The sequence below is a fragment of the Delphinus delphis genome, chromosome 9 (genome assembly GCF_949987515.2).
Source record: "Delphinus delphis chromosome 9, mDelDel1.2, whole genome shotgun sequence".
NCBI lineage: Eukaryota > Metazoa > Chordata > Mammalia > Artiodactyla > Delphinidae > Delphinus > Delphinus delphis.
This window is the reverse complement of record NC_082691.1, coordinates 36,584,598-36,600,040: the sequence shown is the minus strand read 5'-3', so window position 1 is coordinate 36,600,040 and position 15,443 is coordinate 36,584,598. Positions and strand designations below refer to the sequence as shown.

The 15,443-nt window shown below is 35.7% G+C and overlaps 1 protein-coding gene and 1 pseudogene across 1 annotated transcript in view; both read left to right on the top strand.

Moving 5' to 3' along the window:
* Positions 1–15,443, top strand: part of HDAC9 (histone deacetylase 9) — an 806,539-nt gene that overhangs the window by 316,849 nt on the left and 474,247 nt on the right. Inside the window, exons 3-4 of the mRNA XM_060020406.1 lie at positions 9,616–9,857; positions 14,530–14,680. Of these exons, the coding sequence (XP_059876389.1) occupies positions 9,616–9,857; positions 14,530–14,680 (393 nt within the window). The remainder of the gene's footprint in view (positions 1–9,615; positions 9,858–14,529; positions 14,681–15,443) is intronic.
* LOC132431344 (casein kinase I pseudogene) lies at positions 1,475–3,277 on the top strand (annotated as a pseudogene).

The window sequence follows — 15,443 nt, the reverse complement described above, 5'->3', positions numbered from 1 at the left end:
ATTTGAATTAAGTAAATCAAAATAGTAAGGCTTTGATTAAAAAGTTAGCTTTCTTTAGCTTAAATGTTGATATTTCAAGGCCTACTGATATTTTAGTCATTTGTGGTTATTTTTGTTTCCTGTTCAGACCCCTGGGAATAAGAGAATAGTAAATAAAAGCTCAGATTGCTTCTTGCATTTATTTTCTTTTCATTTATGCCATGTATTAGTGCACCTTAAAGAAACAGTAAACATGTGTAACTTGAACAGAATCACTATCAGGGAGAATTGTATTTCTGGACTAATCAATTTAAGTATTCTTGTTCTAGAAATTATTTTTTCAAGTTTGATTAATTTATTCTTTATTTCATTATGATATAAATATTAACAGTGGAAAATAAGCTAAGAATATTTATTTGTATTACTAAAGTGAAATTTGGGCAACATTGTCATCAAACTGACGTTGTATTGCTTGTTTTTGCATTTTCCATTTTTGATGTTAGCCACATTCAAATTGAGTAATTTACTTTTTCAGAAAAAAATATGCCTTCCCAGTCTGCAATGATTCTACACATTTCAGTGAAGAGTCTTCAATAAAAGGCACTTCAATATTTTTTAAAAAATCAGTTATTGGATATTTTAGAGAAAATATTAAATAACCTTAAGATGATTTATTCTTTTGTATTAATTTAGTATTAATTAATTTACTATCTTGTCTATTAATTTAGTAATTTTCTATTAATTTAGTAATTCTTCATTTTTCAAATTGGAGATTTGAAAAAAATTCTTAGCTTATAGTTTATCGGTTCTGTTCTAATTTTCTCATAATGTAACATGGGGTAATCATTCATGAATTAGGCCTTACTGTTTAGATAACTCAGGATTGTGGCTTATTCTTGGTGATCTCTACTGAGGCAAACAGCATGATGGGTAAGTTTTATTTTACTCAGCGTTCCCTTCCTGCACTTTGGTGGTTGTCACCTGTCAGCACACTGAGTTTTAAGAGATAACTTGGGGTCTGGGAAATGTGAAATGACATCTTAGGTGGAAAAATTTTTGAGATTGCTTTTTTCAAATACTTAATCACTTTTGCCAGAAACTCATTCACTTATCAATAAACAGTCAATGTTTACCTGGGTTCAGACAGTCAAAAAGAACTAGTAAGTAATTGTTTTAGGATTTTAATTGGATATGTACATATGTGTTTCTAATTTTATTACCGTATGATTCATCACTATCACTCATTCATTTATTCCTTCATTCATTTCAGGTACGCACTGAGGCATTACTATGATTTTATGCTGTGCCAGGCACTGAAAATGTGGTCCCTCTTCTCAAGGAACTTAGAATAATGGTGAAGGGAGTCAATTAAACAAATATTATGAAAATGAATTGAAAATTTTAATGAGAAAATACAATAAGATACAGAAAGACATCCTACATCAAATCATTTTTAGCTAAGATATGAAGGATAAGTCAGAATCAGTATAGAAAAATGGGGTGGGATTGGAATTTAGAAAGAGATAATGTATATGAGAAATCTCTGAGATTTCGGAGAGCATGGTGTGTTCACAGACTGAAAGAAGATCGGTGTGATTCAAATGAAGGGAGGAGAGTAGGGGGTGTTGAAGCTGAAAACACGGGCAGAAAGCACGTCATAGAGGAATAGGCCATCATGTTAAAGATTGGGGTTCCACTGATGGGTGTTACCCAGGAAAGTGACAGAGGGCTGCTTTAGTAAAATAGGCAGTGGTAGTGGAGAGCGCTTGATGAATTCAAAAAATATTTCAGAGTAGAAAAGATTGTTTATGTTGATTGGGTATGGATAATAAAGGGACAGAGGAGTCAAATATCACTTCCATGTTCTCCTCTGGCTGCACAGTACCTCTCCAGAGGTACTGGAGAAAGAGCAGAGTAAGACAGGTAAATGAAGAGTAACAGTACTGGTTATACATATCGGTGGCAAGTTTAGAATAGATGTTTAGGCTGGAGAGAGAATTGTGACCGTAGAGGAAGCAAATAAAGTCCTGGGAATGGAAAATATCACCACTGAGAGTCCTGGAGGGAAAATAGAAGAGGGCCCAGGTGGGATTCTAGAGCACCAACATCATTGCCCTTGATGCGTCATGTTTTCTACATCAGTTTATGGCTTGATGTGCATCAACACATGAGTTCCTTGAAGGCAGTGCCTTCTCTTGTTGACTAAAAACTGTTTTGGCAATTAACATGGCTTTACAAATATTTGCTGAATAAAGGTGTAAATGAAAAGTGATATGTTAACCTATGATACTTTAAAAACAGTGATTTCAATGTTATTTTAGATATACACAGCCCTAAACAGTCTGATACTTTCTTTAGATAGTATTAATTATATTATACTTAAGAATTTATGCTGCAATGTAGTTATTGAGGCAAAGAGCTAGAGGAACAAAATACAAACAGCCATCAGACGTGGGCCAGCCCTCAGTTAGGTTTATGCTGTGATATAACAAGTAAGATATAATGGATAAAAGTGTAAATAAAATTACAAAATTGGATTTCTTTTGTTCCAAATCAGTGTTAAAAGAAAGGGAGTGAGAGGTGGTAGCAGGATTTCAGAAAAGGAAATATCAAGGTGGTTTAAGTGGATGTAAATCAAGTTCATGGAGTTGAAGGAAGAAAAACATTTAAGTTCTGTTTCTTTCCCAAAGCCCATGGCTTCTACCTGAAGAATTCTTTCTGGTGATCAACGTAACCAATGATGAGGAAGTGTCAGTGAAGCTAGAATCACAAAAGCTAGGTATCCCCTGTTGCTGTACCAGAGCAAACTTTAAGATTCTTCATGGTGGGATTGACATCCCACACATAAAGTTGTATCAGTAGCACAAAGACTGTAAGTGATACTTATGGATCTTCTTCCATCCATTCTCCAAGACCTCTCCAGTTTCTGTTCAAGAAGGCTCACAGTGAAAACTGTACTAGCGTTAGCTGACCAGATGATCAGTCGAATTGCATATGTGCATATGAAGAGTTTAAGACACAGTAAACCAGATAACTTCCTAATTGGTAGTGGGTGTCACTGTTTTTATTCCCTATTGATTTCAGTTTGGCCAGAAAGTACAGAAATGACAGGACAAGGCAGTACATACTATACAGAGCAGGTAATAATCTCTCTGACACTACCTGTCAAACCAGCATAAGTGAACATCTTGGTATTGAGCAGAGTTTCATAGATGACACGGTATCATTAGAATACATGTACACATAGGTTAATAGAACCAGCCTCTCCTGGCGAAGGCTGCAAAAAAGAAACAAGTAGGGAAAGATTAGTGAAAGATGTCTATTCCTGCTGAAGTTTCATATAAATTCCTGCAGCGTTTCCCATGTACTTAAACTATTATTAAAGGCTATACTTTGAAAAAGTATGGATTACACGTATCCGAGAGAGGTATTCCACATTCATTTTTTTAAAAATTAATTTTTATTGGAGTATAGTTGCTTTACAATTTTGTGTTCGTTTCTGTTGTACAGCAAAGTGAATCAGCTATACGTATACATATATCCCCTCTTTTTGGATTTCCTTCCCATTTAAGTCACCACAGAGCACTGAGTAGAGTTCCCTAAGCTATACAGTAGGTTCTCATTAGTTATGTATTTTATACATAGCATCGACAATATATATATGTCAATCGCTTTCTCCCGATTCATCCCACCACCACCCCTTTCTCCCGGTTGGTGTCCATATGTTTGTTCTCTACGTGTGTGTCTCTATTTCTGTTGTGCAGATAAGATCATCTATACCATCGTTATAGATTCCACATACATGTGTTAATACGATACTTGTTTTTCTCTTTTTGACTTCACTCTGTATGACAGTCTCTAGGTCCATCCACGTCTCTACAAATGATCGAATTTCATTCCTTTTTATGGCTGAGTAATATGTTCCATTGTATATATGTGCCACATCTTCTTTATCCATTCCTCTGTTGATGGACACTTAGGTTGCTTCCATGTCCTGGCTATTGTAAATAGTGCTGCAGTGAACATTGGGGTGCATGTATCTTTTTGAATTATGGTTTTCTCTGGGTGTGTGCCCAGTAGTGGGATTGCTGGGTCACATGGTAGTTCTATTTTCAGGTTTCTAAGGAAAAAAAACTCCTCCATACTGTTCTCCATATCCACATTCTTTTCTGAACCCTGAACTAATGACAGGCCCACACATTTGACAGGATGATGTTAAAGCACAAAACAGCACAACAGGCAGCCTTTTCCCATGGGCAGAGTCTGCAGGCCCAAAGATTTCTGCACAGGAAAGGAGGAACAAAAGAAGCTGAGCAGATGATCAGAGCAGCATTTGTTTCTCCCACACCTGGAAATCGTTATTCATATATCCACCTGCCAGTGGTTTTGGTCACCCATTTCTTGGTGTAAGAACTTATTTTCCATATAAACTGGCTCTGGGCAGCACTGGTGATGCTGTATCCTGAATATTATTGTAGCTGCTGTAATTGTGACTATTAACTGAGATAGTTAAACATGGTTCCATTTTTTGTCACGGTTTTTCAAGTCTCAACTTGTAACTGAATTGACACATACAAATTGGTGGCGAGATTGTGCCTGTGCCTTTTTTCTGTGTATGAAAGCCTGTGCTTTACACTGCACTGCTTCGGGATCTCATTCAGAGGAACAGCGTGAACAGTCTTCACCATTGTTGTGATAGTTGTAAATGGTCAAAATTTGCATTCTTAGAATTTTTCCATCCATGAGGTTTGCAAGTTATTCACTGAAAACATTCTTAAAATGGATGGCTTCTTGTTTGTAACCCAGCTGATAAAAAAGCAACCAAAGATTCCTGTTTTTGAACATACAAAAATTCTCCCTACATACCTGTGCTATAAATAATAGCATCTAAAGTGAAAAATTAAGAAACATGCCGTGACTACTTAGTGTGTCCTTAGTACCTTGATTTAACTGTTTAATGGTCTTGGTATATAAAACAACGTATTTATCAAAGAAATTTAGTTACAGCTGAACAGGTGTATATGTTGCTGAAATAAATGTAATTATCATAAGCATCTATATGAGCTGAGATTTTTATTTTGAAATGGGAGCTTTTTTGTTTCCATGTTTCTTAAAGTAAAAACTATTTCTAAAAAATTGCACGAGTTGGGCTTCACTGGTGGCGCAGTGGTTGAGAGTCCGCCTGCCGATGCAGGGGACACGGGTTCGTGCCCTGGTCCAGGAAGATCTCACATGCTACGGAGCGGCTGGGCCCGTGAGCCATGGTCGCTGAGCCTGTGCGTTCGGAGCCTGTGTTCCGCAACGGGAGAGGCCATACAGTGAGAGGCCCGCGTACCGCAAAAAAAAAAAAAAAAAATTGCATGAGTTGATAAGTCCTAAGTAGAGGAGGGAATAACTATCAAAGAGTTAGTAAGAAAAGACACTGAGGAAAGAACGAGCAGAACTCTGTAAAGTGATAATAAGACTAAATATATGTGGAAATGTTCTGACTGGGTATTTGCTATTAGAATAACAATAAACATATAATATACATATATATGTCACATGTATTTGAAATCTCAGACAAATAAGGTGAGTCTAAATAAAGTTATGAGATCTGTTAAGAAAACAGGATTTGTTTATAAGTAATGGTAATGCTACTGTTATCATCAACTTCCTTCTAACTTATGTATCACTGGCCACCTGTTCTAAGTAATTTGCCTGTTCCTAGACAAGAAATGTTGTGAACAGTGATGATTCCATTTCCTCACTGTTAAAATTGGTTGTTAATTTTTCCTCGTTAGTTGATTATTTCTGATTATGATAATACAGCAGCTGTGGACAATGCCCTTTCTTTCACATTCTGTGATGTGTAAGTGACTGTAACTTGTTGAAACTCAGCCCTGGTATTGTGTTACTATTATTGCTCCTGGGGAGGCTTATTAGCCTGTCACAGAAGATGGAAGAAAAATCCGTCATTCTTTTTGGAATACGATGAGCCTTTGTCACCCACAATGCAATTAATTTTAAAAATAGAAAGAATGGCTGTGATATGATTATGATTAACCAGAGATGAGCTATTGTCCAAGTAACAGGAACTAATCCAGCAGGCCAGAGATGACCTACACAGAACCATCAGTTTGCTGATTGCCATTTCTCTCTGAGTTTGATGAAATATTCATGCCTTCGCTCTCCTCTCTGCAAGCACTATTGATTTCTTGTGTAAACGCTGCTATATTTAGTCTAGACAAATGGAATGTGGATTGCTGCTGAATAAATTGGATGAAAGACTCGGATCTTGCCTGCCTCTTTCTCTCAGTCTTGGGCAATTATTTATAATCAAGAGCAGTTTTTGTAAGTTGAGGGTGATTTTTCACAATTTAGTGATTAGTCTCTGAACAAAGGCAAGCAGTTAGACACAATCATTTCTGTTGGAATAGCAGGTTAAGAAGTCAAATTACCCTTTGAGGCTTACACTAGCTGTTTTGGAGAGTTCTGGGGGTCTTTTTTCCTTATCTCTTTTGGGTTTTGTTCTTTTTTGGGGCGGGGGGTTGACGGTTATAGTTTATGGATATTAAGAATGCCAGCAACAAGAGACCCCAGGATCTCTTGAAATTTTACATTTTGCCTTTATAGGGTTAAATTTGTTTACTGAGATGTCCATGTAAAAACTGAGGCTTTAGTCTGGACTTTTTAATGTAAAAGTGAAATATATGCTTAACAGCCATTGCTTTTGGTTGGAATAACGCCAACTCTATAAATTAATGCTCAAAATCTCATGTTACTCCAGAGCCTTAATTGAAAGTTCTACATTGGACCTTTTGACCAAGAGATCTTACAGGCTATCTTCCTCAGTTAGTTCCAAACTTGTCACAATTATTATTTTTCCTTTTGTAAATATCATGTTTTAGAAGACATTGTCCCCCAAACTATGGCTTATTGATAAATTGTTTTCCCATTTTCATTAAACTGGCATATACAGCACTATCAGTGCAAGCTCTTCTGATCTATACATTGAAAAATCACCAGTGTCAGCAACCAAGATTGATATCAGTTCCCCCACTCCACCCCTACAAGCTGACACACACACGTGCCTGCACACACACATGCTTGTGTGTACACACAATTCAGATGATAAGCAAGACATTAACGTGTCATTTAGTGTTTGAAGCCTTAACTTCTATAGACAGAATTTATGTTAGGCTTTATTGACTTCCTGAAAATCTCTCTTAAATTTGCATGGAATATTAACTTTGTAGTTTCCAGCCTGGAGTCTTCAAATTTAAGTTACTCAGAGTAGGAGTCACAGCATTAGATACAATTTGTAAAAATATGGAAAATTAGAAGGGGGAAAATTATTCATATTTCCACCCAAAATACAACTTTCTTTTTGTTCTCTATCTCACCAGTCTTTGCTGGTAGAATTCAGAAACTTAATACCATTAAATCTCCAGTAGAATATATGCTCTTTGAGGGCTAGAATTTTTTTGTCTTTTAGTTTTACTACTGAACCCAAACATCTAGAATCACCTTGGGAATTTAAGATTCTCAGTAAATGTACATTGACTAAATTAACTAATTTTTAAAGAGTTATCATAGGGTATATGTCATTTTTATTATTGTTCTTTCACTTAATGTTACAACAACATTTTTCATGTTCCCATAAACATTATTTTTAATGATTGCATATCTTTCCATGAAATGGATGTGACATATTTTACTAGACATTTCCTTGTAGTTGGTGATTTCAGTTAAAATGATAATACTTCAGTAAACAGTATGACATTGAACTGTTTCTTCCTGTTAGTATTATCTCCTTAAGATATATTCCAAGAGTTGGCAAACCTGAATCAAATGGTAGAAATACTTAATGCCTCTTAACAGATGTCACCAGATTGTGATATCACGTATCACTTTTTCAGAAGTTTTAAACCAACTGGCAGTGCCACTTGCAACATATAATTGTCTACTTGATCATATGTTTGTCCTATACAAGCGGATGTTGTACATACACATATGCATATATGTGAATCATATATATGATATTTAATCATTAGAAAATGATGCCTTATTTTTATTTAAAATTTTGCATATCTTTACTAGTGAAGGTGGATTTTTTTTTTTAGCTGTTTGGCTATGTTTCTTTGTTTTCTTGTTTTATAATTTTTCTAGATGTTTTAGTGTTTCTATTTTCTAATATTTAATAGAAATCATAAACAATTTTATTTTCATACTGGCTCCATATTTTTGTTTGGTTAGCCCCACAGTGTTGATGATTTATTTTAATACACAGGAAATTTGTTTTTACATAATTTTTTTAGAGAAAGCATTTATTGAGGGATATATGTTGTCAGTCTTTGAGTGGATTATCACATTTAATCCTTTTAACAACTCTGTGTTGTTACTGCTAATGGTAATTATCTCCATTTTGCATATGAGGGAACCGAGACCTAGAGAACTTAAATAACACACTCAGGATAACACAGTTACCCTGAGGGTGATACATCCTTTTAAAAGTTATGGGAACAGGCATTTAGATTTTTTTTAAGGTTTTATTTATTATTTATTTATTTAATTTATTTATTTTTGGCTGCATCGGGTCTTAGTTCTGGCATGCGGGATCTTCGTTGAGGCATGTGGGATCTTTTGTTGCGGCACGTGGGTTCTTTGTTGTGGTGCGTGGGCTTCTCTCTAGTTGTGGGGTGTGGGTTTTCTCTTCTCTAGTTGTGGCGCCCAGGCTCCAGGGCGCGCGGGCTCTGTAGTTTGCAGCACATGGGCTCTAGTTGAGGCCCATGAGCTCAGTAGTTGTGGCGCGCGGCTTGCCCCACGGCATGTGGGATCTTAGTTCCTTGACCAGGGATCGAACCCGCGTCCCCTGCATTGTAAGGCAGATTCTTTACCACTGGACCACCTGGGAAGTTCTAGGCATTTAGATTTAGAGCAGAGGTTGAAAATTGGCAGCCTGAATATCAAAGTCGATTTATAGAAGCATTTTTTGTTGTTGTTGTTCCAGTAGTTTTTAAATTTTTACAATGATTTGAAATTGAAAATTAGGTGACTTCTGTCTACCCTGGGTCTGTATTTTCTTTCTACTCACCATTTCCCACATTTTAGCTTGCATATTTTTACTTTTTCTTTGGTAGGTCCAGTAACCCTACAAATACATTATTTTAAAAGGTTTACTTCATAAGGAATATATCTTAGAATATGTTTTCTGACTCTGATTACAAACAAAAATGTTTGCAAGTGTACAAATTTAGTTGTGTTAGAAGTTTTCTAATATAACATGACATCTTTTCCTCGATAGAGTTGCATTTTTTTATCCTAAGTTGACTTGAATTTGGTAAGTGGTCCAGTAGAATAAGTTTTATGAACAACTTTGATATCCATGAATCTTTGGAGTCATCTCTTTGAAAAAGGGAAATGTGGAAGATTTCACAGCAGAGTACAAATTGCTGGCTGAAAATTAACCTGTGGTTCATTTTATCAAGCCTGATATACAGAAGACCTTTTACCATCCTTGTGAAAAAAAAGACTAGATTTGTTGATGTAAAATTTGTCTAATGGGGTATAGTGTCTTTCACTTTTCATTTGTTTCCAAGTCAATGTGCTAATTTTCTATCCTCTATCATCCATCCTTTTTTTCTGTCTCTCCAGTTGATGTAAAATCAGAGGTTCCTGTGGGCCTGGAGCCCATCTCGCCTTTAGACCTAAGGACAGACCTCAGGATGATGATGCCCGTGGTGGACCCTGTAGTCCGTGAGAAGCAACTTCAGCAGGAGTTACTCCTCATCCAGCAACAGCAGCAAATCCAGAAGCAGCTCTTGATCGCAGAGTTTCAGAAACAGCATGAGAACTTGACACGGCAGCACCAGGCTCAGCTTCAGGAGCACATCAAGGTAGCAAACGTTTCTTTGTCTCTGACCGTTGACTCGGGGAGCCTGCACCATAACATGGGCATAAGAGGGAGCAGTGGAGGGATATTTCACTATGAAAAGATACGGATGCATGGCTGGGAGGAAACTTTGATTGTACTAGTGAAAAACCTGGGTAAGTAAAAGGAATCCTGGCAAAAACCTGCTTTGCTTTTTGGAGAGGAGCCTCTACCACTCTTTTTTCTGTTAGTTTACAGCATCAATAGTAAGGAATAGTAACTTCCCACCCTTTTTAAGATTCTCTTCTACATGCTTTTGTCCATTTGCCCCATCTGCTCTCCACCAAGAAGAACCACAAGCATGGAAAGACCCATTTTATATTTCTAATAACAAATGTATGGATACAAAGGGGGAAAGGGAGGGGGAGAGGGGGGAATTGGGAGATTGGGGTTGACACATACACACTACTGATACTATGTATAAATAGGTAACTAATGAGAACATACTATGTAGCACAGGGAACTCTACCTAATGCACTGTGGTGACCTAAATGGGAAGGAAATCCAAAAAAGAGCCATATATATATATATATATGTATGTATGTACACATATAGCTGATTCGTTTTGCTGTACAGTAGAAACTAACACAGCATTGTAAAGCAACTATAGTCCAATAAAAATTAATTTAAAAAAAAAGAATCTTCATATACTATTCACCAGAGAGGATAAATTAATCCCTTTATGTGAAGAGAGAGCCTTTTTTTATTTTTGTCTTTGGTCTATAAGTAGATATTTTGAGTGCTCTATAAGTAGATGTTCTGAGTATGTCCTAATCTTCCTTATGGAAAAGACCTCATAATGTATACATTCAAAATAATAACATAATGAAAAGCTCAACAAAATTTTATATAAAGAAACTGATACATATATTTTCAGTGTTTTTATACAAGTCTAATAGACTGTAGATAAGAATTTATTGAAACAGTTTTGGGAGTAGTTGACAATTAGAGACCCAAGTTGTTTAAATTATTCTAGGAGAAATATGTCCATATCCCACAATTATGTATGATGGAGTATTTTATTATCAGTGTCTGTGTATCTATTTATTCTCTTGTATCCTCAGAGATAAATATTACTTCAGCTTTATTTGTAAAATGTCTTTCAACTTCTTGACAAAAATAATTAAAACAAAGCTATTTTGGTCTGACTTAGTAGATGTTTAATTTGAATTTATTATGACAGTAATATAAAGTAGCAAATATTTGTAATAAAAAAGTCTACTTTTATGTCCAACTCCTTCAAAAGTGACTTAACTTATGTTAACTTATTAATATAATAAAGTATATGTTATATTATTTCATTTTTATTGTATTGTGTTATAGACACTTGATTTTTTTTCCTTTTGCATTTTTTTAAATGTATTTTTTTATACAGCAGGTTCTTCTTAGTCATCCCCATTTTATACACATCAATGTATACATGTCAATCCCTATCTCCCAATTCATCATACCGCCACCACCACCCCCCGCCCCTTTCCCCCCTTGGTGTCCATACGTTTGTTCTCTACATCTGTGTCTCAATTTCTGCCCTGCAGAAGTTGATCTTTTACTCACTTGCAAATAAAATACAAGCACATTTATGTGGGGTTAATATAGATAACTAATTTATGTTAATATTATATAATTTTACCACATTGATATTACAGTGTCTCAGAGGGTAAAAATGCTTTTTCTTTCCTATGTTCCTTGTTTTATATTTCCTTAGCCTGGAAGACCTATTTTAACTTACTTTCAGAAAAAGTCTCTTTGATACCTGATGTAAAATGTGGTATTTTTTTCCTTTAACTAGTGAACTTTACTAAAAGACACTTACAATATATTGACCCATAAGATACCTTAAAAATAAGAGTGAGGATTTTGTTTTAAGTCTCATATGGAATCCTGGTTGTATTTTGCGGTATAGGAAACCTTCATTTAGTTTATAGACTTATTTTTGAGTGATTCTGGAACATTTTATTTCAGTTTGACCTTTGAAACAATAATAGTAACAATAATGTCCAGATTTCCTTCTTCATTCATTCTAGGCATGTTAAAATGGCAAAGATGAATGAGTAAAATTTATATTCTTCCCCATAGTTGAAGGTTTGTTTCATTTTGCTGTGGTATGCAAGTGGTGTTGCCCTGAATATAGGGCAATACTGATAAGTTACAGCTTTAGACAGTTCTTTTCATTTATGTTTGATGCCTTTTGTAGTTGTAAAGATCAACATAAAATTTTTTTAAGTAATTGTTTGATTTTACTCAAAAGTTAATAGTAGCAAGTACGTAATTGTTACTTTAGCCCAAACAAGGTAGTATATAGCAGGTTTACTGACACCTAGAAAATATTGGAAAAGGGGAGGGAGAAAAATGATTCTGAGATAGCTAAGGAAAAGTTAGTGTTTGGAATTATTTTCTAAAGTAATAAGTTGCTTTTTCGGAAACTAAAGTCATACTTAAAATTTCCCTTTAAGTTTAAGAAGTTTCTTTGCTTTAAAATTTTTTAATTTTATTGTTTTATATTTTTTATGCATAGGACTAAAAGTTGATGCTTTTAACATTCATCTAGATTTTACATTTATGAGGAAGACACAGCATGATGCTTAACTTATATTAGTGTTTGGAATCTTTGGCTTCTATAATCATCTGTTGAGTTAGATGCTGTTATCCCATTTTTCCACCTAGTAATCTGAGGCAGAAACACTGTAACTTGCCCAAGGCTACACAGCCAGTAAGTGGATGCTCCAGGATTTGTAATCTTGCCTCGTCTACCTCCAAAGCTACTACTTCATTCTGCCTCTGTCTTGGACTAGAACATGAAACTGGAGGAGTGACGTTTTGTTTCTTTTTTTTTTTTTTAACCTCATTCCTGCAATCTTTGATAATGAATAGTAGCTGTGGAAATTAAATCGTGTGCTTTTCTAATTCCTAAGAGAGATTAATATTCAATTCCACTGGGGCTTTGGGTGAAGCAATAAATCAACTTGATCAACCCCAATGTCTATATAGAATTAACATTTAAGGCAAAGTTTAAGCAGAATTATGAAATTTTTGGTTAGAATGGAGTATCTAAAAACACTTATTAAGAGACTGGTGGATCAAATCCAAAATGTCAAAGACTGTAATTTGAAAATTAACCAGAAATGCTTCTAGCCATGTCCTTCTGGGACGAGTGAAGCTATCATGCTTGACATGCAGAGTTAGCTTCCTGTTGCTCCACAGTGACTCTGATGCCATTCCATATAACTTGTTATTTTTGTTCTGTTACTGTGCAGTGTAAATTTCAGAATTTTAGGCACCTATCTCATATAAACAGCAAATTACACTAACTTCATTAGTATTTAGAGTTTAAAATAGTAATAATAAGCAAAATTAGTATTGTTCAAACTTACAACTTAAATTTCATATGCATTTATGAACATGATGCATGGTGGAGATTATTCCTCTGTCTTATATATGAGGAACCAGTTCTCTGAGTGGCTTAGTGTTGTCTAGATCTCGTATCTAGTAATGTCAGAGCCTAGTAGAACTCAGTCTTGAGTTATTCCTCAGTGGGCACATTTACGATTATTCCATGTCTATTTCTTAGTCTGAGAGAAAATTGACATCTCAAAATGGTTTTGTGTTTTTCTTTAAATTTTATTTATTTATTTTTTTATGGCTGTGTTGGGTCTTCGTTTCTGTGCGTGGGCTTTCTCTAGTTGCGGCGAGCGGGGGCCACTCTTCATCGCGATGCACGGGCCTCTCACTGTCGCGGCCTCTCTTGTTGCGGAGCACAAGCTCCAGACGCACAGACTCAGTAGTTGTGGCTCACGGGCCTAGTTGCTCCGCAGCATGTGGGATCTTCCCAGACCAGGGCTCAAAGCCGTGTCCGTGCATTGGCAGGCAGATTCTCAACCACTGCGCCACCAGGGAAGTCCTCAAAATGGTTATTAAGAATGCTTTATATTCATGATGTACCTTATTTGGAAGTGAACTCAAGGGATTCAGACAGCCAAACAACAGTGCATCAAAGTGTAGTCTGATGGAAGTGATTTCTTCTTGACCAGTCTCTAATCTGAAGGGTTTTGTGCACTGAGTGAACTAATTAGACTTTGCTATTTTGAGAGAAGAGCTTGTTATGGATATACAGATTGCATTCATCTTTTGAAAACCTTCTTGGAAGGTTTTGAAATTTTTAGCCTTCGTTTTATTTCAGGTAGATTTCCCCCAAATTAACTCATATCTCACTATTCTATTCAGTTTGATTATGTTCACACAGTTTCTCAGGATAAGAAGTGAAGATTTCATTTGTTTATGTTGCAAGGGAATTGGTAAAACAGACTTCTGGGAAGTTCCTGCCTTTCTTTGCCTGTATCATGTATTTCAGATGCACAAGGGAAAGTTACTCAAGGAACTGAAGATCTGGGTGAATTTGGTAATATTGTGATAGGATGGCGTAGGTGTTGAAATTACCTAAAAACTTTCTTGTTAATGACCTTAAGACCATTTATGGCATTAGTTGCTTGTCTTTAGATTTCAATAATATACCAAAAAATGGGTAAAATGTAAAGTAAATACAAATAATTTCCAAAAGCTCATAACATTTCGATTTTGGTCATTGATGACTATGAAGTCTAAAGAAATTGCACACTCTCATGTCTTTCTCTTCTCGCAAGTTGCAACAGGAACTTCTAGCCATAAAACAGCAACAAGAACTGCTAGAAAAGGAGCAGAAACTGGAGCAGCAGAGGCAAGAACAGGAAGTAGAGAGGCATCGCAGAGAACAGCAGCTTCCTCCTCTCAGAGGCAAAGATAGAGGACGAGAAAGTAAGAGGCACCAGGGTAAAAGACGGATCTCTTCCCTCATCTTTAGCTGATGGTCATTCAGAAAGGAGCCTGATAAAACTTGTCAAAATTGTCTGTGTTTAAGTAAAAGAATACATTATGGACCCAAATGTAAGGCTTTGACATTCACATATCAGCTCTCTGCATTCAGTCTACAAGCACCTCCAGAAGTAAACATAGCATTGTTTGGCAAAGATGCTAATTTCTGTTGTTTTGAACCTTAAAAATAATGTTATACTAAGGCAATATAGCTATGGCATTGTGTTTAATAATAAACTCACTTCCACATTACTCCACCATACCTTCCTCCTGCTCAAGTAATAATTACTCTTTAATAAGTCAAGCCTTGTCTCATTTAGTTTTCAAGTACCCAAACTTTGAGAAGATTTAAGGTAGAATTTTTTTTTTTTTTTTTTAAAAGCAACTATCCACAAGAGGGAGACAGATCCAAATAATTCCCCTGTATGAGGTCAGTTCAAAATCAGGTCGTAGCAAGGTTTAAAATGTGATGACTTAAACTGGAATTGTCAGCAATATTTATTTGTTTAATGCGCAAAAGTGCTTTTTAAAAAAGTTTTTCAAACTAGCAATTCAGAAGAGCTCATTTTAATTTGCTTAATCACTTATATGGTCCCCCAAGATTCTTGACTTTTAAAAAGCAGTGTTCTGTTCCTCAGCAGTATTTTTTAAAGCTTAGGAAAAAATTGGTATTAATTCTGGGAATCCCCTTTCTGCAAAAGCAATT